This window comes from Pteropus vampyrus, unplaced genomic scaffold (assembly GCF_000151845.1).
Source record: "Pteropus vampyrus isolate Shadow unplaced genomic scaffold, Pvam_2.0 Scaffold123, whole genome shotgun sequence".
Classification (NCBI taxonomy): Eukaryota; Metazoa; Chordata; class Mammalia; order Chiroptera; family Pteropodidae; genus Pteropus; species Pteropus vampyrus.
Genome location: NW_011888904.1, coordinates 2457384 through 2481467, shown reverse-complemented (window position 1 = coordinate 2481467; position 24084 = coordinate 2457384). Strand labels below are relative to the sequence as shown.

The 24084-nt window shown below is 37.7% G+C and overlaps 2 protein-coding genes across 7 annotated transcripts in view; both read left to right on the top strand.

The window, feature by feature from the left end:
- The first annotated feature begins 3476 nt into the window (after nt 1-3476).
- Nucleotides 3477-6618, top strand: HEMGN (hemogen). The gene is made up of 2 exons (XM_023534194.1): nt 3477-4532; nt 5897-6618. The coding sequence occupies exons 1-2, from the start codon at nt 3551-3553 to the stop codon at nt 6001-6003; spliced, it is 1089 nt and encodes a 362-aa protein (XP_023389962.1). The 5' UTR covers nt 3477-3550; the 3' UTR covers nt 6004-6618.
- A 3671-nt stretch (nt 6619-10289) lies between these two features.
- Nucleotides 10290-24084, top strand: part of TRMO (tRNA methyltransferase O) — an 18275-nt gene continuing 4480 nt past the window's right edge. The window contains exons 1-6 of one of the 6 annotated variants that reach the window (XM_023534250.1): nt 10330-10440; nt 12246-12311; nt 15173-15347; nt 17550-17707; nt 20188-20850; nt 23950-24062. In XM_023534250.1, the coding sequence (XP_023390018.1) occupies nt 15319-15347; nt 17550-17707; nt 20188-20850; nt 23950-24062 (963 nt within the window). In that variant the 5' untranslated portion in view covers nt 10330-10440; nt 12246-12311; nt 15173-15318. Of the gene's footprint in view, nt 10492-12245; nt 12312-15172; nt 15348-17549; nt 17708-20187; nt 20851-22904; nt 23007-23949; nt 24063-24084 lie in introns of those variants that run through there. The other 5 variants (XM_023534246.1, XM_023534248.1, XM_023534251.1 and 2 more) reach the window with 5 other exon arrangements.

The following is a 24084-nucleotide window of genomic DNA, read 5'->3' as shown; positions in this document are numbered from 1 at the left end:
CTTTGAGCTGTGTCCCAAGCTTTCTATTAGTAATCCTTATCAAATGAGTATGATTATCTCTCCATGGAATAAATCAAAACATGAGTGATGGGAGAGTTTGAGAGTTCCAATCAAAGTCACCCGTCTGTCATCTCAGGGAGGGAGTACAAGAAAATGATTGTAAATTAGGCAGCATCGAACTGCATCCATTTAGAATATGATTGTATTGCTTGCTTGTATACAGAAAAGGGGAACCCAAGTAGCCAAGGAGCACAGCGTCCTTCCAAGTCAGGGTTTCTCCACCTTGGCACTACTGACGCTGTGGGCAGGATACTTCTTTGTGTGGGAGGTTGTCATGTGTATAAAGGATGTTTAGCAGCATCTCTGCCTTCTAGGAACCAATAGCACTTCCCCCTCCCCCAGCTGTGAAACCAAAAATGTCTCCAGACATTGTAAGATGTCTCCTGGAGTAAATAGAGAGGGGCTAATACTGCCCCCTGTTGAGAACCACTGATCTAAGCACTCTTCTTAAGAAAATGTGTATCCCTGATACGGACTGAGTATTGTCTGTTCTGCTACACCACCAATTAGTTCCCATATGATTGGTAAATAGAAGAATGACGTCAGTATAATGTGGAAGTTGTGTTGATTCATGATTTTTCCTAGTCAAAGGAGACAGGATAGTGGAAATAGAATTAAAACCTTTAGCAGGAAAGGAAAACAACTTGAGCGTGGTTGCTTATACAGGCAGGATCCTTTTCAGCCTGCATCCACGGCTGTTCCGTGAGAGAAGGGCACCACCAGCCTCACACAGCTTTCCATACATAGCAGGTTGCACTTCTTGTGCCCAACTTAATAGTAGCCCTGCTGGCTCAGAGTGCCACACGCGTTAGCATGATCTCAGCAGCTAAATACCTGAATTGACACTTACTTTTGTTCAGTTTTTACTATCCTGAGGCAGCCTCCAGTCATGGTAAACTGCCTGTCTGGACTATTCAAGTCATCGCAGGTACTGTTTTTATTAGTATTAAAAGTTGCATAGTTTTTTAATCAGATGCCCTAGCTTTATTTTTTCCTTATAAATACCGTTACTTTTAGTGCATGATTTTGCATAAAGTGAGGTATTTCAGGAATGTGTATATTTTGTTTTAGCAAAAACTTTTGTACTTGGGTTCTCTGGCCGGTGACTGTTGAAAAGTATCCAATTAGCTTCCCTAATTCCACATTTGAAAGGGAACTTTCTGATAATTGTTTGGCTTTCCAAGTGCTTGCTACAGAGAAAGAGTACATTCGCTTGTCAGTTCAAGCATTCTCTGCTGTGGACTTGGCATTGCTCACTGTTCATTTAGAAATCAGTCGTTAGGTTTACATATCAATCTCTTTGAGCTGATCGATGAGCTCTGCCCCTGATAAATGGAACCAGTCTTAGTGGGCTGATAGAATTGAGTGTCTGTGTTTCCTGGGCTCAGGGGCCAAGGCTGAGGAAGTCACCAAAGTAGATGACACCTTGGTGAACCTCTTGGCAGCTGGCTGGCCTTGCTCTGGTGATACATTTCTATGCTACTGATGGCTGTTCTCCAACAACATACCACACAGTGAAACAGTAGTTCCAGAAGAAAGCAGCAGAGAATAATGGCTAAGGGCTGGGCTGTTAAAACCAGGATGACTAGATTAGAAACCAGCTCCCCCACTTCTTAGCCACTTGACCTTGGATGGGCTACTCAAGATCTCTGGGCCTCAGTTTTGTCATCTGCAAAATGGAGATAATAATAATATCTGCCTCATAAATTGATATGAGGATTATATGAGATAACAGAATAAGGAAATTACTTAAAACAGTGCCTGGCACCTAGGAAGCATTCTAAGTGTTTCCTATATGAATATAAGAGTACTTACTATCCTATATTCAGATAATTTATGCAAGTTATCATATGAAATAATTACAACCACCACATGAGGTTGGGTAGATACTATATACTCCATTTAACCTATGAAGAAACCAAGGCATAGAGAGGTTAAGTGACTTACCCATGATCACATAGTTGATAAATTATAGAGTACAGATTAAATTTTAGGCCACATAGATATATTTGTATCTTTTGAAAAACTACCAGGAAGAACATGGAACATTATATTAGTCAGATTCTCTCATATAGAGATCTACATAACAAATTATTTAGGACTTAATAGCTAGGAAAAATAATTGCTTCCTGAAGAATTCAGATATACCATCTTTTCTTAATCTGACATTAAGAACTTTATAATTTATCTTGTTACTTTGTTTACTTGGCATTATACTTCAAGTATTACCTATACTTGTAAATGTAATACTGACCTATTACATATATACTTTTTATAGTGACTTCAAATTGGCTTTGATGAGGCAATCTTTAACATTTTTTTAATTATGGAAATTTCAAGCTTACACAAAAGTCAAATAGGGCATACATTTTTTTTAAGTGTGCAAGGAACTATGAGCACTGCAAAGATATAAGACATTGGTTTTATCACTAAAGAATATCTAGTTTACTAAAAGAAATAAGATTTCTCCAGAAATAACTGCAGATTAAGGCAACCTACATTCCTTATCTTAAGCATGATCCTCATAAAAAAAGCACTAAGCAGGGAGAGTAGTTCAATCCTGTTGTCTGTAAGAGAAGGCTTCATGGAGCAGGTAGCTTGGGACAGAATTTTAACAACTTTAGAAAAATGATGAAATGTTTATTTATAGTACTTTTTCTCTCCCCTGAGCCCATCTGTATTAGCCATCTGTATTTGGTTATATTTGCAGTACCTAACAATTTGTCATTGGCCATAATTTCCATGTATATCCTTTCATTTTTTATATCTTTAACTTAGCTGTTAGTTCAGAATAGGAATAATATGGCCACTCATGCCTTTCCACCAGGCTTCTTAACCTCAGAAAATGTTTTTTTGCAGCTTTTGACTCAGCTTGCAGTATATTTCATTTGATGTGTATTGTAGCTACTTAGTATTCTCTTCACACAAGACATAGTATTAGATAAGGAAGCCATATACATCATCCACCTTCAGGCTGCACAGAACAAGGAGCCGTGCTTGGATTGCAAATCTAGAAACACAACTATATTAATTTACCCAGGGCATAGTGGGACTAATTCCCACAGATTAAACCCAAAGAGACTAATATAGAAACCAGAATGTTAATCTGTTCGCTTATAATACCAATTATATGTTTTTCATAACCAAACCCTAAGTATATGCTCTCAAATACACACACTATACTTTCTGTGGGGAAAGCATCAAAAACAAAGGGACATTTTCTCTCCTGACAATTGAGAACATCTAGCACTGCCCCCTTCATTTTACAAACAAGGAGATTGAGGTCCAGAGAGATTAAGTGACTTGTTCAAGGTCTTGCAACAAGGCAGTAGGAGACCAGGACTATTATTACTAAGCATTTATATGAATTCTGTAGCCCCATTGCTGACACTAATTCTGATCTCTCCACAGGGAGAAAAAACAAAAGTGGCAGAGAACAGGAAAAGGATATCAAAGAGGCCGAAAGAGACAACAAAATACAGAACTGAAGATGGAGCCTCAGTCACAATTAGAAAAAGAAATGATGGAAAAAGCACTGGCACCTACAGAGAAAGAAACTGAATTACCTAGTAATGGAACCGAAGTTCTCCCTCCAGTAGCCTCCCCCAAAAGAGTTGTACCTGAGAAACATTTTCCTGCAATAGCTCCAGAAAGCATTGTACATCAGGAAAATTCTTCTAAGTACCAAGAAACAACCGAACAAAACCACCCCTCTGAAATAGGCCAAGGTATGGCTAAACCCGAAGACCGCTCTCCTAAAATGTGCCAAGAAATAGTTGTACTTCAAGACCGTTCTTTCAAAATGTGCTGTGATATTGCTGAACCTGAAGACCTCTCTCCTAAAATGTGCCAAGAAACAACTGTAGACAAAGCCCTTCCTTCTAAAACATCTGAAGACATAGCCAACCTGGAAGGATGTTCTCTTGAACCGTACCCCAAACCAGATGTGCCTAAAGGCTATGCTCTTGAAATATACCAAAAAAGAGCTGAGCCCAAGGAATATGATTCTGAACCAGGTCAAGGAATAGCTGAGACCAAAAGTTTCCATCCTAAAACACAACAAATAGCTGTGCCTAACGACCTTTCTACAAAAATATACCAAGAAATAGTTGAACCTGAACACTTTTCTCATAAAGTACATAAAGAAATTGCTGGGCCTAAAACTCTCTCTCATAAAACAATACAAGAAACATCTGCTCCTGAAGAATATCCACCTGAGATATACCAAGAAACACCTGGGTCTGAAGAATATTCACCTGAAAGATACCAAGAAACACCTAGTCTTGAAATCTGTGTACCTGAAATATACCAAGAAACATCTGGGCCTGAAGACCTCTCTACTAAAGCATATAAAAATAAGAATATCCCTAAAGAATGCTTTTCAGAACCCTACCAAGAAACAGGTGGGCCCCAAGGCCAGGATCCTAAAGCACAGCAGGAAGATGCTAAGGATATTCATACTTTCCCTCGAGGTAAGGGTTGTTTGTAGGGGACAAGTCAGTGACACTGCCATGTAATCGTGTTCCCATTATAGAACATCAAATAGGTCTATTTCAGGGTGGTGATTTATAGCCTCCTTTGACTATCCTAGATTATCCCCAGTTATCTCAAGGGATATCATTAATGTCATTGGCTACTTTTTCATTCAACCAATGTCTGGCACATTTCCAAAGAATTAAATGAAAATAATTGAAAATATAAGTGTGTTTAGTAGGTACCTGTGCATATGATTTACTCTGGGAAGATCTAGCTAATGAAATGAATCCAATATAGGATGAATAATATGCAAAATATTTTAAAGGATAATTAAGTTTAGATTTAGAACAAGACTTGATGAATAAAGTTTTTCTCAAAAAGTAAATTTTCCTGGCAAACTAAAGGCAAGTAAATTCTTGGAATAAGGTACCAAGGGAGATACAAAGGTGTAAAATATGATCCCTGTTACTAGGGAACACATTCTTGTAGGATTATCAGGTTTACCAAAACCCTTTCTATTTCAATATTTGTTCCTGAAAAGCTTTCTCCTAAGCATAGCACTTTGAAAATAATGTGACCTTTCTTCAATTTGACTTGCCCTAGGGACATAACCGAGCACCTCGATTCTCTTTGCACAATGCTGTAGACAGAACTTTAATAAGCCGAGACTATCAGACCACAGTTATCCCCAGGGAATTCTTTTCTTAAAAAAATTCCTTTGGTAGTTTATTTGCTCTTTCTCCTAAAAGATGAGTGCAACAAAAACATGGGGTTAGTAGGTTTCCGAGTAATGGTTTAAAAATCTTTGCCTATCTGCTAGATTAAAAAAAACTAATGTTTTAATGTCCACTCTTTTGATGACTAGCACTACTTGGCATCTTTTCATGATTATTATGAATTTGAAGTTTTTCTTTTGAGAATTTCCTGTTTGAGTCCTTGTTCCATTTTAAATTTGAGATATCTTTTTCGATTGCTTAAAAATCTCTTTAACTAATAGCTATTAAACTTTAACTGACATATAAGTTGTAAATATTTTCCCAGTTGTTTGTGGTTTAACTTTGTTTATAGTGTTTTTTGTCATCTACATGACAAAATTTTAATTTTTAGATTTTAGTTATTCAAACATATCAATCTTTGCCTTTATGGTTTCTGACCTGTGTTCTGCTTAGAAAAGCCTTTATAATCCTAAGATTATAAGAAGATTTTATGATTTCTACATTAATGGTGTTTTAATATTTAAATCTTTAATTCACCTGAAATTTGTTTTTGTGCAAGGTGTGAGTTTTTCCCTCCAAATGGATAGTCAATTGTCCCAATACCATTTATTAAACCTATTTTCATATTTTATTTGATTTTACAGAAACGAAAGAAAAACCCAACACACAAGAACCGGAGATACCAGCAACTCCAAGCGTTCCTCAAGAGATTCACCCAGAAAATGACGTCTATAGTTATGTTTTGTTCTAACAATGCTCAACCATCAGAGTTGTTCAACAAAATACACATCATAATATATTATATGTGTGATTTTCTCAAATAGTGTAGGAATCTCTACAATATTCGTTAATATTTTACTAGCATTTTTTTCCATGTATAGACCATATCTAAAAGAGAGAACTAATGTGTTTTTTCAGGCTGTACTATGTAGAAAATATCCTGCTAGTGTGAGTGTGCATGTGTGTATGTGTATGTATATGTATATTGGGGTGAATATTGTGGTGGGAAGAGACAAAAATGGGAAAGAGAAGACTGAATAATTTTTCCCACTAAGAATAAACATTTCTTTGATTAATTATTAAGAGAAAAGTTAATAAGTCTGAACACTTAAAATTTGGGGGAGTATATAGTTTTCTTGTAAACTTTGTTCAATTATTAATGTAATAATAGCATCAACATTTTATTAAGGCTTTAATTAGCCTTTTAAGTTAATTTTAACAGTCCTTATTGTTCTAGGACTCCTTCAAAGAGTTTTTGGAGTGCTAAATGAAGTTTACTTATGTATTTGAGTTTTGATTTTCTATTTTTACTTTTTAAATATTGTATTTGTGCAGAATGTACATTAAAACATTGTTACATGCTTAACTGTGTGGACCACCACATCATGGTAAGCATTTTGAGGGTTAGAAGACCTATAAAATATTGTCCATGCCCACCAAGGGTTTGATTTAGTCTGATGGGGGAATAAAACAGAAAACAAATAATTACAAAAGAAAATAGTAAATTCTAGTGCTATTTGAATAGTAGATAAAATAAAGGGAATGTTCACATTTTTGCTGGAGTGACCTGAAAAATTACATGAGTGGAGCCTTGAAAGAGAGGATAATAGTATTACTGTGCATGACATAGAGAGGAGTGAATTCAAGACGTTTAAGACGTTCAGTTAATACAGGATCTATGTGGAATAGGCTAGTGGGCTAAAAACCTTGTATTACTAGTGTACAGAATTTCACATACTTAACTAAGAAGTATATCACTTGTTAGGTAATGGAGAACTAAGTAAGACTTTTGAACAACAGAGTGACAGTTTTAGTATTTTAGGAAAATTTATCCTGGTGATAATGGTCAGGATTAACTGAAAATGTGAAGAAAACAGGGGCAGGAGTAGGGTGGGAAGGTGTCTGAAAATCTCCTGGGTTTTGTTTTTGTCTTTTGTTTTTTTGTTTTGTTTTTTTTTTTGGTGGAGAGGGGAGCGTTGTTTTCAGTTTTCCTTCTGTTGTTTCAGAGGACTCAAAGTAAAGGAGATTTCTACAAAAAAAGGTTTGGTTCAGCAAGGGCATAACTGTGTAAGCTCTCCACGTAGGTATTGTGTTGGGTGCTAGGCTACAGCGAAGAACAAGACAGGATCCCAGTCTCTCAAGCATTCATGGTGTAGGATAGCAGTTCTCAACCCTGACGGTATATTAAAACCACTGGGGAAGATTTCAAAGTTACAGATGACCAGACACCACCTCAGGGATTCTATTCACCTAGGGTGACATCCAGACATAGGAATATTTATTTTTTTAATTACTTTTGCTCTAAATAATTTTTGAGGAATAATTTTAGAATTATAGAAAACTCGTAAAGATTGTACAAACATTCTGTATACCTCTCACACAGTTTATCCTAAAATATTAACATCTTACATAACCATGATTCATTTATCAAAACTTAAGAAATTAAGAATGTTACATTACCATTAAGGAAACTACAGATATTTGAATTTTATTATTTTTTCTACTAATGTCTTTTTTTCTGCTTCAGGATCCAATCTAGGATACAACATTGCATTGAGGGCATTTTAAAAGCTCTCCAGACAATTCTAATGTGCAGCTAGGGTTGAGGACCACTGGTATAGTGGGAGGTTACAATGCTATTTCCCTTCTATTTGCCACACTCTCCTCCACAAACTTTAAAAATTTCCCCCCTCAGGATATGTTAATTATTCAATGATTACTCATACCCTATTATATTACTTAAGTAACATATTGAGGGCAGCATATCATATGATAGTCCCTTACATCTGGATGGCACTTCAGAATTTTATCATTTCAATTATACTTTTTAATCTGTACAGGAGTCTTTGAAATAGGCTGGGCAATGATTATCATTCTCATTTTACAGATGGGGGAATAACCTTGGAGAGGCTGGGCACTCACCCAAAGTCACATCTAACTTCCTTGGTGCTTTTTGTGATAGTGCTCAATTTTTGGAAATCTTGTCTCGATTTCACCTGCTAGGATGGGTCAAAATTAGAGAAAAAAAGAGAAAACTGAAATCTCAAGTTCTCACAGCACTACATTAAGATGAACCTTAAGAGATTTGCTTATGTACAATGTACAGGGGAACAAGGTGAAAGAGATGGGGAAGGAGATGGAATAAGGATCTAGTACATTAGAGAAAGAGGGATCTTTGCTTTCTATCTTTTAGGACCCTTTCTGTCTGCCCTCTTACTCCCCATATACATACAACCATTGCTTTCTTACTATTCTCATTCAAATACCAGTGCACTTCTAAATACTTTCCAGTTTTCTTCTTAGCTAGAACCTGGAGGTCAGTCAGAATTAAAGTTTTGTAAGAATCCATCTAGCCCTCCTTGTGCTGCCTTCCTTTCGTGGTAAGTACAATGGTGGGTCTTAAAAAAAAAAAAACGAGCCTTAAGATATTAAATCTAAAATGATGTGTGAGAAAATCTAAAGCTTTAGTTGATTTTTAATGGGATCCTCCACCCAAATGATAGATTGAGTCATTATATTGAGAAGTGTTTTCTCAAAAGTGTAGGCTGACGACCACCTGAATTAGAATCCTTTAGGTTAAGGCAGATTCCTGGGTCCTACTTCCAGAAAAAGAGTTGTTTTACAAACTACCAACACTCGTATATAACTCTAGATAGGATATTAAAACTTCAAATCATATAATAAAAGTGCTACATATTTAAGTTCCTGTTTTCCATAAAGAAAAATTTTACCTTTAAAAGAGGTAGCAACCTACTTCACCGGTGTCTCCAAGTCTGCTTCGCATTCCAGCACTTGTCGCACTTGGTAATTAATGTATTTTATATGGATGCATGTTATCATTACATATGATATCTGAGGCCAGAAGGGACCTCTCATTTTCTAGTCTGTCCACAAAGTAAGCAAGACTATCACTTTCAGCAGCACCACCATCTAGTGGCAAATACAACTATTACAGCCCCAGTTTTACAACATGTATATAACAGTGGTTCTCAAACTTGTTTCTTCAGCTACACAAAAGTGTTTCCTTCTGGAAACAGAATGATAGCATTCTTTTCCAAATTGTCATGTAGAAAAGACCTATTAGAGAATACGTGCATGAATGTGATCAAATTTTAAAGGGACTTATTTTTTTCTTTTAAACCACAATCTCTCTAAATCTTTGGCTCTTTCTCCTGGTGACTTTCTACTAGTGGACCTATTAGTCCATGACAAATGAAAAGTTTAGAAACATCTTTTTCATGGTTGTGAAGCTTTTAAACCTGTGGACTTACATGCTTTTGAATAATTTATATTGCAAGCAATATGTCTTTCCTCCACCCCCCTACCTGAACCAACAAGATAAAATACCCCCAGAAACAGAATTATTGATGCCAGTTTTTCAGAGCTGCCCAGAAACAGGCATAATCCCTCTAACATAAATAGCATGTCGACTCTCAATTTCATTCTAACTTCAGTTCCCTTAAGGTAGGGAGCACAAGAAACAGTCCCCACTTTTTAACCTCTAATCCAGTATGAGGGTCCCCATCCATTAATTTGAAATAAGGTTTACTTGGGGGGTACCTTTCTGACAAACCACCATTGTTATTATGGAAAAATGAGCACATACATATAAGTAAAAATGATTATCTGTGTATTTCCAGCACCCGAGGAGAATTTTAAACATTTCCTAATATCCGATAATTTTGCTACGTGGTGAATGCACATATATATCCTTTTTCTTCAAAAGTTAGCGTCATGGCTGAATATGTAGGTTGCTGATTATTTCGAGACATCTAAATTTTCATTGGTATGTCCCTGCCCTGGAAAGCGTGAGAATTCGGAGTCGCTGACTGTCCTGGAAAGACTGGCAACCACAGTGAGTCCGCGCGGGACAACTGCGCGAGACAACTGAGACATCTGTCCTGGAGGGGAACAGAGACCGACATAATACTTCTATGCCCTAATCGTAACTTCCAGGATGCCCCCGCTCTTGGCGCACACGCCGCACTCCCCGCCCTTGCGCCGGATCCTTGGCACTACCCCGCCGGTGCGGCTACTGCGCAGGCGCCAGGCTAGGAAACAGGAAGCGGAAGGCACGAGTGCGTCGGGTGGGCACTTCTGTGACCAGTAGCCATGCGCGACTTGGAGGAGCCAGGGCTTCGCCCTACAGCGACCCCTTGCGGGTGCGTGAAGCCGGCTCTGGAGACAGGTAACTTCTGAGAGGTTGGCAGTTTCGCACTCGGAAGAGGCCTGGGTGCAGGTAGCCTACTTCACAGCAGAGAGGGACGTGAACTGCAAGACTTTGAACTGACGTGCGTCATCATACTTATTGTGAAGGCACGGGTCACGTGTTCTGTCGACCACGTGACGTGTCCAAGTCGAGCGGGATGACGTTATCGCTCTGTTCTTGGTAGCTATGGCCTGCTTGGTCTTGATACCGTGGCTGAAACTGCCACGTGCAGTGTACAGCCTTTCTCTTAGAGAGTTTTCGTTCATACAGGAGAGAGAAAATATATGCGGCTGGTTTCATGCCTGTTAGGAATTAATAAATGCCACAAGCGAGAAGCATCCTATGTTGTCAGGAATGAGGAGGGAGGAGGGGGAAAGGTCGGGGAGCAAATAGTTTTAAACTGAGTCTGGAAAGATAGACATGAGTTTGCTTCTCTTTATTTTCACCTCTTTATATAAAGCAAAATGTATTAACTTCAGAAACTGGAGGAAGCAAATGGAAGTACTCGGACATCACTCAGAGGAAACCACTGCTAAATATCTTGATGTCTATCTTCCATACTTGTTTCAGTAAAAAATAGAAAATGGGTTGATATGCGCCCCCACTGTTATATAACTTTTTAAAAAACTAGGTTAATAAAAATCTTTCCATGGCAATTAATTTAAAGGAGTTATACACTATTTTGTTTTATAGATGTGCTCTAACTTATTTAACCAGTTCTCTATTGTTGGGCATTTGTTATTGCCAGTTTTCATTGTTTTAAATGAAAATTCTTGAAACAAATCTTTGTTCATGTTCTGTTACCTCGTCAAAGGTTGTGCTCATTTAAAAAAATTGTTGCGCACTGCCAGATTACAAGTCTAATATTTTGACAGGCAAGGAAGAGCAGGGCTCAGAGGTCGACAGAGCATGGGATTGGGAAACTGTAAATCCTGAAGTACTGGATGTAACAGGGAGGTTTGGAAACTGTTGATTGGATTCAGATTGTAGAGAACCTTGGACATCAGGCTAAGAAATGTGCCATCTGCTAACAGTGGGAAACTTGGGAAGTTAAAGCTAGAGTACCATGACATAAGGAACTCAGTCTGGAGGATTAGTGTTGTGTGATTTGAGAAGGGCAGCGAATGCCAGAGAGGAGACGAATTATAACAAGAATAAGTTAATAAACCAGGCAAGATGTGGAAAGGGCCTGAACTTTTCTGTCTGCACAAGTCTTCTTGTAAATAAGCCTTTTGTACAAAATCTCTACATTAATAACATACTGATTTTTTTCTTATTACACAGTTAATATAGTTGTAATATTAGAAGGAAGGAAAAGCCTGAGCAAGGGCTTCAAAAACTGCTCCTTGCTGAGCACCTTCTGTTGTACTAGGTGCTTTACATATTTTATTAATCTTAAAACTTTCCAAGATAGGAGAAAACTAGGATTCAGGGAGATAATCAGTTTTGCCCAAGGTCACACAGCTAGTATAGTACCCTTGTGTTGTTTTGTCCTTTTTCTCTTCTGATACCAGTCCTAACCCTTCTATGTTTCTTTAGGGAACCATTTCACCCTATTTCCATGTGATTTTCATGCCAGTACTACCCTGGGATACCTGTGCTTATCCCTATCCTGCATAGAAGGCAGTTTGATTTAATTTTGATTGTCCATCTCTGTCCATTTACTAGACACCCTTGTGGATGAGAACTGCTTCATATTTTGTCTGTATCCAGGCACTTGGCCTAGCACTTATACCACATGGTAGGTGCTTAAAGTTTTGTTTGTTTGTGTTTTGAAATATGAGGAAGAGGAAGATCAGGATTCCTCTAGGTGGACGTTCTCAGGTCTCCACTTCAAGTAGAGCATTCAGGTAACATCTATATTTGGAAAGTATTGAGCATTTGTATTTCACAGCATTTATAATCCTAAGAACAGGGACACAGAGAATATATAAATAGGTTCCAGAGAGTTAAGACATATTAGAATATGGTAAGTTCCCACTAGGTTAGTAAATGGACATTCCATACACTGAAAGTGGTCCCAAACATTTAAGAGTGATATAGTATGCTTCCAGTTCATTGCTAATCCAGTGTTATCTTATTTATGTTTTTATAGAGATGCACAAAAAGGATTGGAATACATCTAATTGGTTACAACTTATATTTATCATAGCATATCTGTAACCTTTGAAAAACAGGTATAGACTGATTCAATAAAGTGGTAGCTCAGTTAATTATACACTTGTAGGGCTCCAGTCAGATAATCAAGGACAGAAGTCTTTGATCCTTATTGCAGGTATGACATTTCCCATGATATTGAAACATATTGTGAGATTCTCCCCAACAGTTGACTATACTGTGATAAGAGTTCTTTTTCCCAAACTTAGCACAATGTCTGACAATTGAAACACTTGGAAGGTGCTTGTTAAACAAATGAAAACAGGGCACAGGGATCCCAGCTGATTAGGTTAGGATCCTTTTGGGCCATTTTTCTTCATGACATTTTAATGCACACCAGAGAATTGTCTGACCTCACTTTCTTCATCTTTAAGATGTTTATTGTATCTGTTCTGCAGAGCATAGATGAGGATAAAAAAAAAAAAGAATGCTTATAAACATACTTGGAAAAAAATTTAAAGTCACCAAAAACACACAATACGCATGGATCTTGGAATCATAATATTGAGAGGGAGAAAGCACGTCTGAGAAGATAACATACAGTTTTGAGCCAGTTTTTATAGTGCTCAAAGACAGGATAAATGAAATATTGTTTAGGCATGTATATGCATGTGCTAAAATCATATTTAAAAAGGAAGTGAATGATAAAGACCACATTCAGGCTCCTGTTTATCTCAGGAGGAAAGGAGGAGTTGGAGGAGAAAAGCAACATTAAAAGTTGCAAGTTATTGGTTAAGCTCTAGTTCTTGGGCTGGGTGGTGGGTACACAGGATTTCATTATAATTTTATGCTTTATTACTTATGTGTGTGTTATATCTAAGGCTTTATAGGTATTAATTTAATTTTTAAATTGAAAAGTAATGAAAGGTGCTGTGAGGAACAGTTCCAAGGCCTGTAGTCTTACCACCTGTGCTGGTAGAAAAGATTTAATGGAAGTTAGAAATAAAATCAGAGTCTCGAGAGTCTATATATCACCTCTTTATAAAAGTTAATAAAGCCTTCATGAAATGTGAAAAAAAGTTATAAATTCAAAATGGTAGTTGTGGATACCTTATACTTTAGACCCATATTGATGCTGCCTGACCAATTTTTTCTTCTTTTAAAAGGAATTGCTGCTTTAAAACTTTTTTAATGATTTGTGATTATTGCAAAAATTTCAAATATTATAGGAATTACTAAGTTAAATATACAAATAATCCAAATATCTCTTCACCCATTTTAACCACTGTTAACATTTTGATGAATATCCTTCCAGATAGCTTTCTAGACATATATATGCACATATTTAGAAAGATAAAAATGTAAATAAATTTTTACAGATGAGATTATGTTATACATATTTCTCTTTCATTTTGTCATTTTCCATTTTAACAGTTAATACTTACATAATTCTTTTTCCATGACACATGAGTTTTTTTAGTACTTTCCCTCACGCAGGCAAGTACTACTAGACAATGATTACACAGCAGTAAACAAAACAATCTCTTGCCCACATGTGGAGCTTACATTCCAGAGGGGCAGAGAGCCACTAGATCAAACCTAACCTGAAATTTACCCTGCCTGTAGATATTTTAGTAGTATGAGCCCATGCACTCATTTTATTGCTTAAACTAGTTTGTTTCGTATGTTGTTTTCAGTTGAAAGCATCTTTACTTAAATACAACCACTGTCTCCTTTCATTATTCTTTGCTTTGCATTTCACACTCCAGCAAATAAAAATAGCTTGATTTCTGCATATGCTATAACATTTCTCATTTAACTTTGTGCACGTTATTTCCTTTATTTGAAATACCCTCTTTGCCCTGACCAAGGTCACGTAAATTAGTAATGATAGTGTAGAATTTTTTTCCCACAAATAAACCAACTTTAATAGATACTATTTTGTATTTATATAGCACCCTTTTCAAGAACCTTAGATAATTTACAGGTATTATATCTAATTACTCCCCACAACAACCTGTGAGTTTGGTATCACTCCCATTTTACAAGATAGGGAGACTGAAGCACAGAGAGATTAAATGACATAACCAAGGTCATACAGTTAAATTCACTGAGGAGCCAGGACCTGAGCCTCTTAGCTTCCCACCTCCCAGTTAAGTACCTCATGAGAGATTCCTACCTCCCAGTTAAGAACCTCATGAGAGAATCTTTAATGAAAAGTATCTTTAAAGAAAGTATCAAGAGAGTAGTATGTTATGAAAATGAGGTCTTTCTGCTGCCATGAAGGAAAGAAAAAAAAAACCTAATATTGATGTTTAGAGGCAAACATAGAATTTGAGTTATGGTCCTATTAGGTCTTCTAACAACATCCTTTTCTTTTCCCTCTTTCTTTCTTAGACCTCTGTGCTCTTTCCAGTATGTCATCTAAAGGGATATAACAATGTGAATGTAACGATGATATTTATATGTATTCACGAATACCATAAGAATCATGTTCTATAGTCGCATAACACTTATTTTAAAACTGTGAAATCAGTGCATTTAAAAAAACATGTTTTTTTACATCTTTGATGACCATTTGACTAATGATTTCTTCTCTAATTTTCTTCTGTAGGGAATCTTTTAACTGAGCCAATTGGGTACTTGGAATCCTGTTTCTTGGCCAAGAATGGTACTCCAAGGCAGCCATCCATTTGTAGCTATTCAAGGGCTTGTTTGAGAATTAGAAAGAGCATCTTTAATAATCCTGAACATTCCTTGATGGGCTTAGAACAATTTTCTCATGTTTGGTAAGTTGTTTTATAGTGGTACTTTGGGCCAGAGTTTGCTCCTGAATAAAGTACTCCAGTTCACCTGTAACCACTGATGGAGGCAATCTTGGAGCCTACCATCCAGACTACCCTTGTCTATTGTATGAAATTCCTGTACTATATTTGCGCATGTGATTGTCTGCATAACTTGAACACTGCAACCTTGGGATCCACTAAGGGGGCGTGGTCCATTTGCAGTTGATTCTAATTGTGATGAATGCCTTTCTGTTGAGCTGAAACCTGTATACCTTTTCGATGGGTCATTATTCTGTCCTGAAGACCAGGGTTCAGCAAGCTGTGGCCAGTAGACTAAACCTATCCTACTTTCTGTTTTTGTACAGAAGTTTATGGGAACACAGCCACATGCATTCATTTTTGTGATGTCTGTGGCTGCTTTTGTGCCACAGCGGCAGATTTGAATAGTTACAGCAGAGACTGGTTGGCCTGCAAACCCTAAAATATTTACTGTCTGACCCTTTACAGAAAAAGTTTGTGGACACTGCTCTAGGCCCATGAAGAATTAAATCTATTCTTCCTAAAATACAAAAGACACCTTAGAAATCTGGATACTTTAAATAAAGTGTTACCTGTATTAGGGCCTGTTTTATACTAGAGTTACTTACTGTCACTTGGAATTCTACCTCTGTCCATTCTTCCTCACCCCAACATCAGCAGTCTGAATTGGTCTAATTTTACTGGTGAAGACCTAAAATTAAGTGTTCTGAAATAGTTTCTTTTTCATGTTAATTCGGGACATGGTTAGAGTAGAAAGAACATGGGTGTTCTGACCTACTTTGCATGATCTTGATTGAAATTTTTAAGTTATAACGTTGCTGATTTAAAAAAAATGGACTCAGAAGTATGTAGATTTTTCCTTATTTCTCCTATTTTTCTCTTTCATCCCCACCCTCTGACACTCTTCAGAGATTATCATTGTTAACAGCTAGGTATATATCCTTCCAGACTTTTTCTTTCTTTTTCTTTTTTTGATACATAAGCATAAGTATACACATATAGAGTGGGTATTTGTTTTAAAAAAATGCAGTTTGTTTTCTTCACTTAGTATATATTATGAAGTACATATAGATTTAACTTTTTTTGCTTTAATGGTTACCCTTTATTGTGCCATGATTTGACCACTCCTTTGTTAATAGAGAGTTTTTTTTACCATTACAGTAATGCTGTAACAAACTTCTTAGACACATGACTTGGGCACTTGTATATTTTTATGAGTAGGATATCAAAAGTGGCTGTATTGGGTTAGAGTGTATGCGTATTTATAATTTTGGAGAACTCCTGCCAAATTGCTCTCTGTAAAGCTTAACCAGTTTATACTTAAAAGGTATATGAATATGACCTTTTTCCTTTATTCATGCCAACACTATATGTTATAAATTTTTTACATTTTTGCCTGACAAGAAAAACAATATTTTGTTTTTCAGTTTAATTTCTTAATTATTAGTGAGGTTCAAAATCTTTTTGTATGGTTGTCAGCTATTTCTGTTTCTTTTGTGGATTACCTATTCACGTTCTTTTGTTTAGTTTCCTTTATTGAATTTTCCTTTACATTGTGATTTACTTTGTGTAGAAACAGTTTATATACCACAGGTATTAACCCCATTGTCTATTATACACATTGTAAATGTTTTCTCCTGGGGTGACATTTTGTAGTACATAAATTTAATGATTTAATGACTTCAAGTCTGTTATTGTATTTCTTCATGTATTCTTGGTTTTGATCTATGTAGGAAGTCCTAGTCAAGTTACTTAACATTTCTGAGCCTCAATTCCCTCATCCTTCAAATGGGGGATAAATTATACTTAGGATTGTTAAGTAGATTAAATGAAATGAGTATAAAAATGTCTAGCATACTTCCTGTCATATAGCAGACACTTACCTAGTAAATATTGTTTATTCAGGCATTTGACAAACATCTGTTAGGTTCCTGCAGTATACTAGTCATTGTTTTAGGAGCAAAGAATACAGAGATAAGACTTTCTTCCTTCAAGAAACTGGAATAGTATTATTTTCCCCCCACTGATTACATTTTAATACCATTAAAAGCATTCTTTCTGTTTTAATTTGTGGGGATTAAAGTCTTTTCCCCCCTCAAATCATTATGATAAATTAATGTATGCATTTTGTTTTTTTTACTCAGTTGTTTGGTTTATTTTCTATAGGATTTTGTTCGTTTTTCACAAAAATGGTCATTTGAGCTGTAAGGCAAAAGTGCAGCCTCCTAGGCTGAATGGTGCAAAGACTGGAGTTTTCTCCACGAGGAGTCCACATCGTCCCAATGCAATAGGACTGACCCTGGCCAAACTGGAAAAGGTAGAAGGTAACACACTTTGTTTCTACTTTACCTTTTTCTCCTTAACCAAATGAAGTCTTAATAAAATCAACATAGTATTCAGCACTGGCTGTTATTCAGACAAGTATCAGTGGTGTTAACCCCTGAGTATCATTAGACATTGAAGAAAATGAAATGATTAAAAGAATTGAAACACTTAGCATTAGTGTTTAGCATTGATACACTTTGTTAGCATTGAGACACTATGAAATAAGCTCTCATAGGATGCTCAGAGTTTGTTTATATCATTGCATTTATCAAAAGTTTAAATTATTTAAAAATAACTTTTAATATTTCATAATCATTAAATTAGTAACCAAGTTTTCTCTGACTTGGAATGCAACAAATACAAAATGATTAAAAAATAATTGGACATTTTCAAAATATAATACACAGTGACTTAACTGGTTTTACATGCATATATGGTAAGCACATAGGGCAGTGTAGTATCATTTCTTCCTGGCAGCCTCGAGCTGCAGTGCAGCTGTCAACTGATGTGTGGCAGAGGGCCTGAGATGAATCACACTATAGTATTGAACACTGGTGTGTCAGTACCTGCATAGAGTACCAGATTAATTTTAACTCTATATTCATATGTAACCTAGTTACTGAGCCAGACATTTTTGGAAAGCATCCCTTTCTTGAATCACTCTGACCTAGTCAGCACATTTGTTAGAGGGGGAGGTGAAACAGCAGGTAGACTGGGGAGTCAGGAGACCATTCCATGTCAGCTTGCTTGTTTGTAAAGTGGGCGAAGGAGAAGAATCTGCCCTCTCCGGAACTCCACAGGATATTTTTGAGGATCTTATGAGACAAAAGCTCTAAGAGTACTTTTCAAGCTGTTGGGTGCTAAAAAGATGAGAGCAGTTACTTTGCTTGTACTTTCTCAGAATTTGAACTCCCCTGCTAGAATGTTGTCACCAGGCCTTGGGTAGGTTTTCTGGAAAAATTCTGTGGCTGATCTAACTTGAGTTTTATCAATTTGTGATGGCTGACAAAGTTGGGTAACAGTTCTGGAACATTTTATGATAATTCGTACAACCCACACCTATTTTCTGAGCAGTGACTATGTGCCAGACATTGTCCTAGGTGCTGGGGATATAATGGTAACCAAATCAGATAAAAATCCCTGCCCTACAGAAAAATTTAACATTCTAATGAGGGAGAGTGAATCAGAAAAAAGAGAGGCAAGAATAATAGTACTATAGACAGTCTTACTAAATAAGCACTATAGTGACTACTGGTGTTTGTGTGATGTTTATAGTTTGTAAAGAGTGTTCATGTATGTTATCTCATAGTGGCTCTGTGGGTTTAATAGGGTAGCAGTCTCCATTTTATGGATGAGGGCACTGAGCTTCTTTGATGTTAGATCATTTACCTAATAGCGTCCAGCCAGAGGGTTGTCTGACTCCAAATCCCATGAACTCTTTCCTATGCTACAGTGCCTTCCTTTCTTCTGCAGACATTGTGAGGCATAATCACTTAAGAAGTCCAAAATCACCTTTCCAAAGTTCCAGGCTTATTCACAGCAAGCATATTTTAGAAATCAAAGTCCTTTGTTAATCATGTGTTTCTTAAATGGAGACAGAAGTGAATGTGATCATATACAGTTTTTTAATTTTCATTTTGCCAGTTTTCCAAGTTAGTAGACTTTGCACTAGTAGCAGGAAATGGACAGCAGCTGTATCAGTGGAACACGCAGCTGTAGTTTTGGGACTGAGGGCCCCAGCCTCTTGCTGGTTGTTGGCTGGTGGCTGACCTCAGCTCCTAGAGGCTGCCCACAGTACTTAGAGACTGCCTGTAGTTCCTTGCCACATGAGCTTTCCCAGTGTGGCTGCTTATTTGTCAAGCCCACAGAGAGAGTCTCTCGAGTAAGTCTGCAGCAAGCACAGGAATCTTAGATAGCATAATGTAGTCACTGGAGTGTTTATACAAAGCCTCAAACACCAGGAGGTGGGCATAATGGGGCCACCTTAGGGTCTATTTGCCATAGTAGAAATCCTCACCAGTTCCACAGAGGTATATTGAGGACACCGATGTGCCTGGAACAGAGTTAGAAGCCCTAGTGATGCAAAGATGAGTTGTCCCCACCCCTTGCCAAAGGGCTCAAGTGCTTACTGTCTAGGGAGAGAGACTAAGCAGGTCATTGCCAGACCGTGTGGAAAGGGCTCTAGGAGAGGTATGTATGCAGGTTCTTCTGGAACCCAGAGGAAAGAAAACCTTTGTTTAGAAGAGGCAGAAATACTTTGTAAGAGAGGTGTTATGTGAGAGCCTTGAAGAGCAAGTAGGAGTTTGACAGGTAAGGAAGAGGGTGGGTCTCCAGTGTATGTTGGCACCATGTGTAAGAGAGCTCGGTGTGTGAGAATTGTTAGTAAGCTTGAAGTGGCATAATAGACACTGTGGGTTCTCCAAGTGTTTGTACTGTTCTTCATTGTTAATATTTCTAAGAGGTGTTTTTCACATTATAGGTGGAGCTCTGTACCTTTCTGGAATTGACATGATTCATGGCACACCTGTACTGGACATAAAGCCCTACATAGCTGATTATGACTCGCCACAAAATTTGATCGAGCCTTTAGGAGAGTTTAATTTACACAATAACCAACATAAACCAAAAACCGTGTCTTGGTCTGATGGCAAGACTGACAGTTGTGCCCAGCAGCAGCCCTCACAGTACGATGAACCACAGTCCTGCAGTCGCACTAAGGAGAAGCCTAAATGTCCCAAAGACAGAACTTCAGGAGAAAACGGCACACAACACGACACAGCCAAAATTCAGCGAAGCTCGCCTAAGCACAGGGAGATAGCAGCAGACTTGGGGTTAGGACCTAGAAGTGGTCAAAGTCCGAATGTGGCAGAGGAGCAAATGGGCCCATATCATCTGGAGAAGAGTCTTTCAGAGGAGGGTACAGATCAGAGGCTGAGAAGAGGGAAAGAAGCAGTGGTCCCACAAGAGAACAGTGCAGAGGTGCAGCCTGTGCCTCTTGGCCGCCCTTCCAGGCTGGCCGATGCAGCCCACCGCAGTGTGGTTCCCACCTGGGTGCGAGAGGCTCCTGTGGCCACCTTGGAAGTCCGGTTTACGCCTCATGCAGAGATGGACCTGAGGCACCTCAGTTCAGAAGGGGAATCAGGTACTTCTGTTTCTTATTTTTGAATGTGAAATGAGCTTTTACCAGGAGTTCAGTCACATGTGGTATTTCCAAGAGCAGTTAAATACAGCAGGGATCCACAACCCTAGGCCAGGACGCACAGCAGGAGGTGAGAGATGGGGAGCTTGCAAAGCTTCATCTGTATTTGCAGTTGCTTCCCAGCACTAGCATCACCGCCTCAGCTCTACCTCAGATCGTCAGGCATTAGATTCTCATAGGAGCACCGGTCCCTGATGTCAAAAAGGTTGGGGACTGCTGATATAGAGTATTTATCAGTACGACTAGTTGTAAAGAAATACAAGAGTATAAAGCAATGTTTGGGGAGCACTATCATCTTATGACTTTGTTTAATGACTGTTTATGCAGCACTGTGTCCCAGGCACTCAGTAAAGTGTTTGCTGAGAATGGCTCCTGCCTCATGAGGTGGCCCATGATTTAGAGCCTTGAGTCTCCTTGTGACAGTGGTCCTTGGAGTTTTCAAACAGCATTCAGAAGCTAAATTGTGTGTGTTGTATACTTAGTCAGATTGTTTTTTCTCTGTTTTATTAGCTGACTAGAGAAATGTCCTAGCTTATTCTGTCAGGTGGCTGATAGCTCAGCCTCCGGAGTAAGAGGGGAAAAGAATCTTTTAGCACAGAAATTGTGCCCATAAAGTCCCAGCACTAGAAACACGCACTTAGCAGAAGAGAGTCCACAGGGCTTTTACTTGAAGTCTGTTTACTTTAACACATGATTCTTAACAAACGTTGTTACCTGGTTTCTTCAGCCCAAAGCAGATCCCCAGCAGCAGTCTAGAATGAAGGAAGGAGCTGTTAAGAGGTGGGTGCAGTGGTTGTAGTAAGAAGTAGCCAGTTAGTTGAGATGTCAGATTTCATCTGCCACTGGAGGGTTGGGCTTCTCATTCTTGCCTAAGGCTTTATGCTTAAACAAAGCATTTGACTTTTTAATTGATCTCTTTATTTAAAAAGTTTTGTTTATGAAGGTTGTTTCATCACTGTATACAATTGATGGGAGGAGAAAGTTGAATTTTAGAAGGATTTTGTGGTAGAACAAAGCAGTGCTACCTAGAAGTTACTTTATATTATACTTACCCTTTGTCTTGTGGTTATCTTTGAATGCTTCCTACTTTGGAAAATTTTACCTTTGTCAAACTACAGTGTTGTATGCCTGAGAGGTTACAATATGTTTTATTGATTAAAAAACGGTTAAAAAGAGAAATTATGAAATATAACTATAAAACAGGGATTGATTTGTAACAGCAGAATTTAGAGCCAGTGCAGAAGTATGACCTCACAAAGTTTAGCCTAGAAAAGATGAAAGATGTTGAAATGGGAAGGAATTGGCTCTGGAATAGAGTGCTGTGGACACATGAGAAAGAGAATTCTGACTTGGGGATCAGGAAGTCTGGAAAGGCTTCCTGGAGGTTAATAGGTATTTGAGCTGAGCTGGGAAGGATAAGTAGACAGAGAAGTGAGGGAAGGGCACCTACACCAAATGAACAAGCAAAGGCCTGAGCTCCTCTCAGACACACTGTTAGTGAAGAGTGTGAACTCCTCTTTTTCAAATGGCCTTAGAGTCATTGTATGAGCTATGCAATAAAGAAATCTTAGCACTGCATAATTGGTCCATGGTTTTTGACCAAAAATTGAATTTCATGGCTTTACTTACTAACATATTTATTAGACATAGCTCAGAGTGAATTTTGGCTGTTTTCTAAAAATTGAATTTACTTTCAGAAGGATAAAGACCTACCACCACTGCAGATGCTATTTTGAACAGAGACAACATTGTTTAAAGTGCATGCCCTCCTGGAAGGGCCTGGCTTTCATTTTGATGTATGTTATGTTGTAGCTATTAAAAATTAGGTCACAGTTAGTTTTTTTAAGATCATATTTTTAAAAATCAAAACGTCCACAATGATATAAATATAGGAAGTTTTGTCACTTGACAGAGTAAACATCTGTTTACCTGAAATGTGCTCCTGGGTGGGATGGCATTGAACTTTCTCAGTTGTATCTGTTTCACTGTTTTCACAGGACTCTCTCATGTCCTTGTTTTTGGAAACTGTGGCGTTATTTAACTGTGGGGCTGTGACACTGGCTCTCTAAGGCACCCCTTGCCTATAGCTAGTGCTCTGGGTATGTGTGGGTTTAGTCCTTTCTTGTGGCTGAGAGTGCTGGGACTTTCATGCATTTCTCTGCTCATGCCTCCATTCTGAGAAGAAAATGACAGAGAATTGAATTAAAGCCCATGTTGACCATAGAAAAATGACATTTAGGTTGCCAGAAAATAAAAGCTCAGCTCTCCCATTTAGGAGACTTAAAAATATCACCATGAATTTTTTGTTCAGCAAATGAAAATTTGAGGAGTACATAAGTTTACTCTAATGACAGTAAATACCACTTGAAAGTACATTCTCTGTAATGACTGAATAGATTTCCAAACCCTATTCATTTCAAGTGATATTCAAGGAACCACGAAACTCCTCATTGAAGTTCACTGTAATAAAATTTGACCTGCATGATTTAAAAAATTTTTCAATTGTAATTGACATTTGATATTATTTTATATTAGTTTCAAGTGTACAGCATAATAGAAAGACATTTATATAATTTACAAAGCTATCACCTGATAAGTCTAGTACTCACCTGGCACCATACATAGTTAATACAATATTATTGACTATATTCCCTATGCTGTACTTTATGTCTCCGTGACTATTTTGTAAGTACCAATCTGTACTTCTTAATCCCTTCACCTTTTTCACTCGGCCCTCCAACCCCCCTCCCATCTGGCAACCATCAATTTGTTCTCCATTTTGCTGCAAATAGCAAGATTTCTTTATTTTTTATGGCCAAATAATATTCTATTATATGTATGAACCACACCTAATTTATCCAGTTGTCTGTTGATGGGCATTAAGGCTGCTTCCATATCTTGGCTATTGTAAATAATGCTTCAGTGAACATAATGGTGCCTATATCTTTGAATTAGTGTTTTGGATGTCTTTGGATAAATACCGAGAAGTGGAATTGTGACCTGCATGATTTTGACTGTTAAATTTTGTTGTTCTCATTGCAGAGGTCAGTCATGCTTCATTTAAATATTTTCAATCAGCAGAGGAAGCAAGGCGTGCCATTGAGGCTGTGCTGTCAGCTGACCCTCGGTCTGTTTATCGACGGAAGCTCTGCCAGGACCGCCTTTTCTACTTTACTG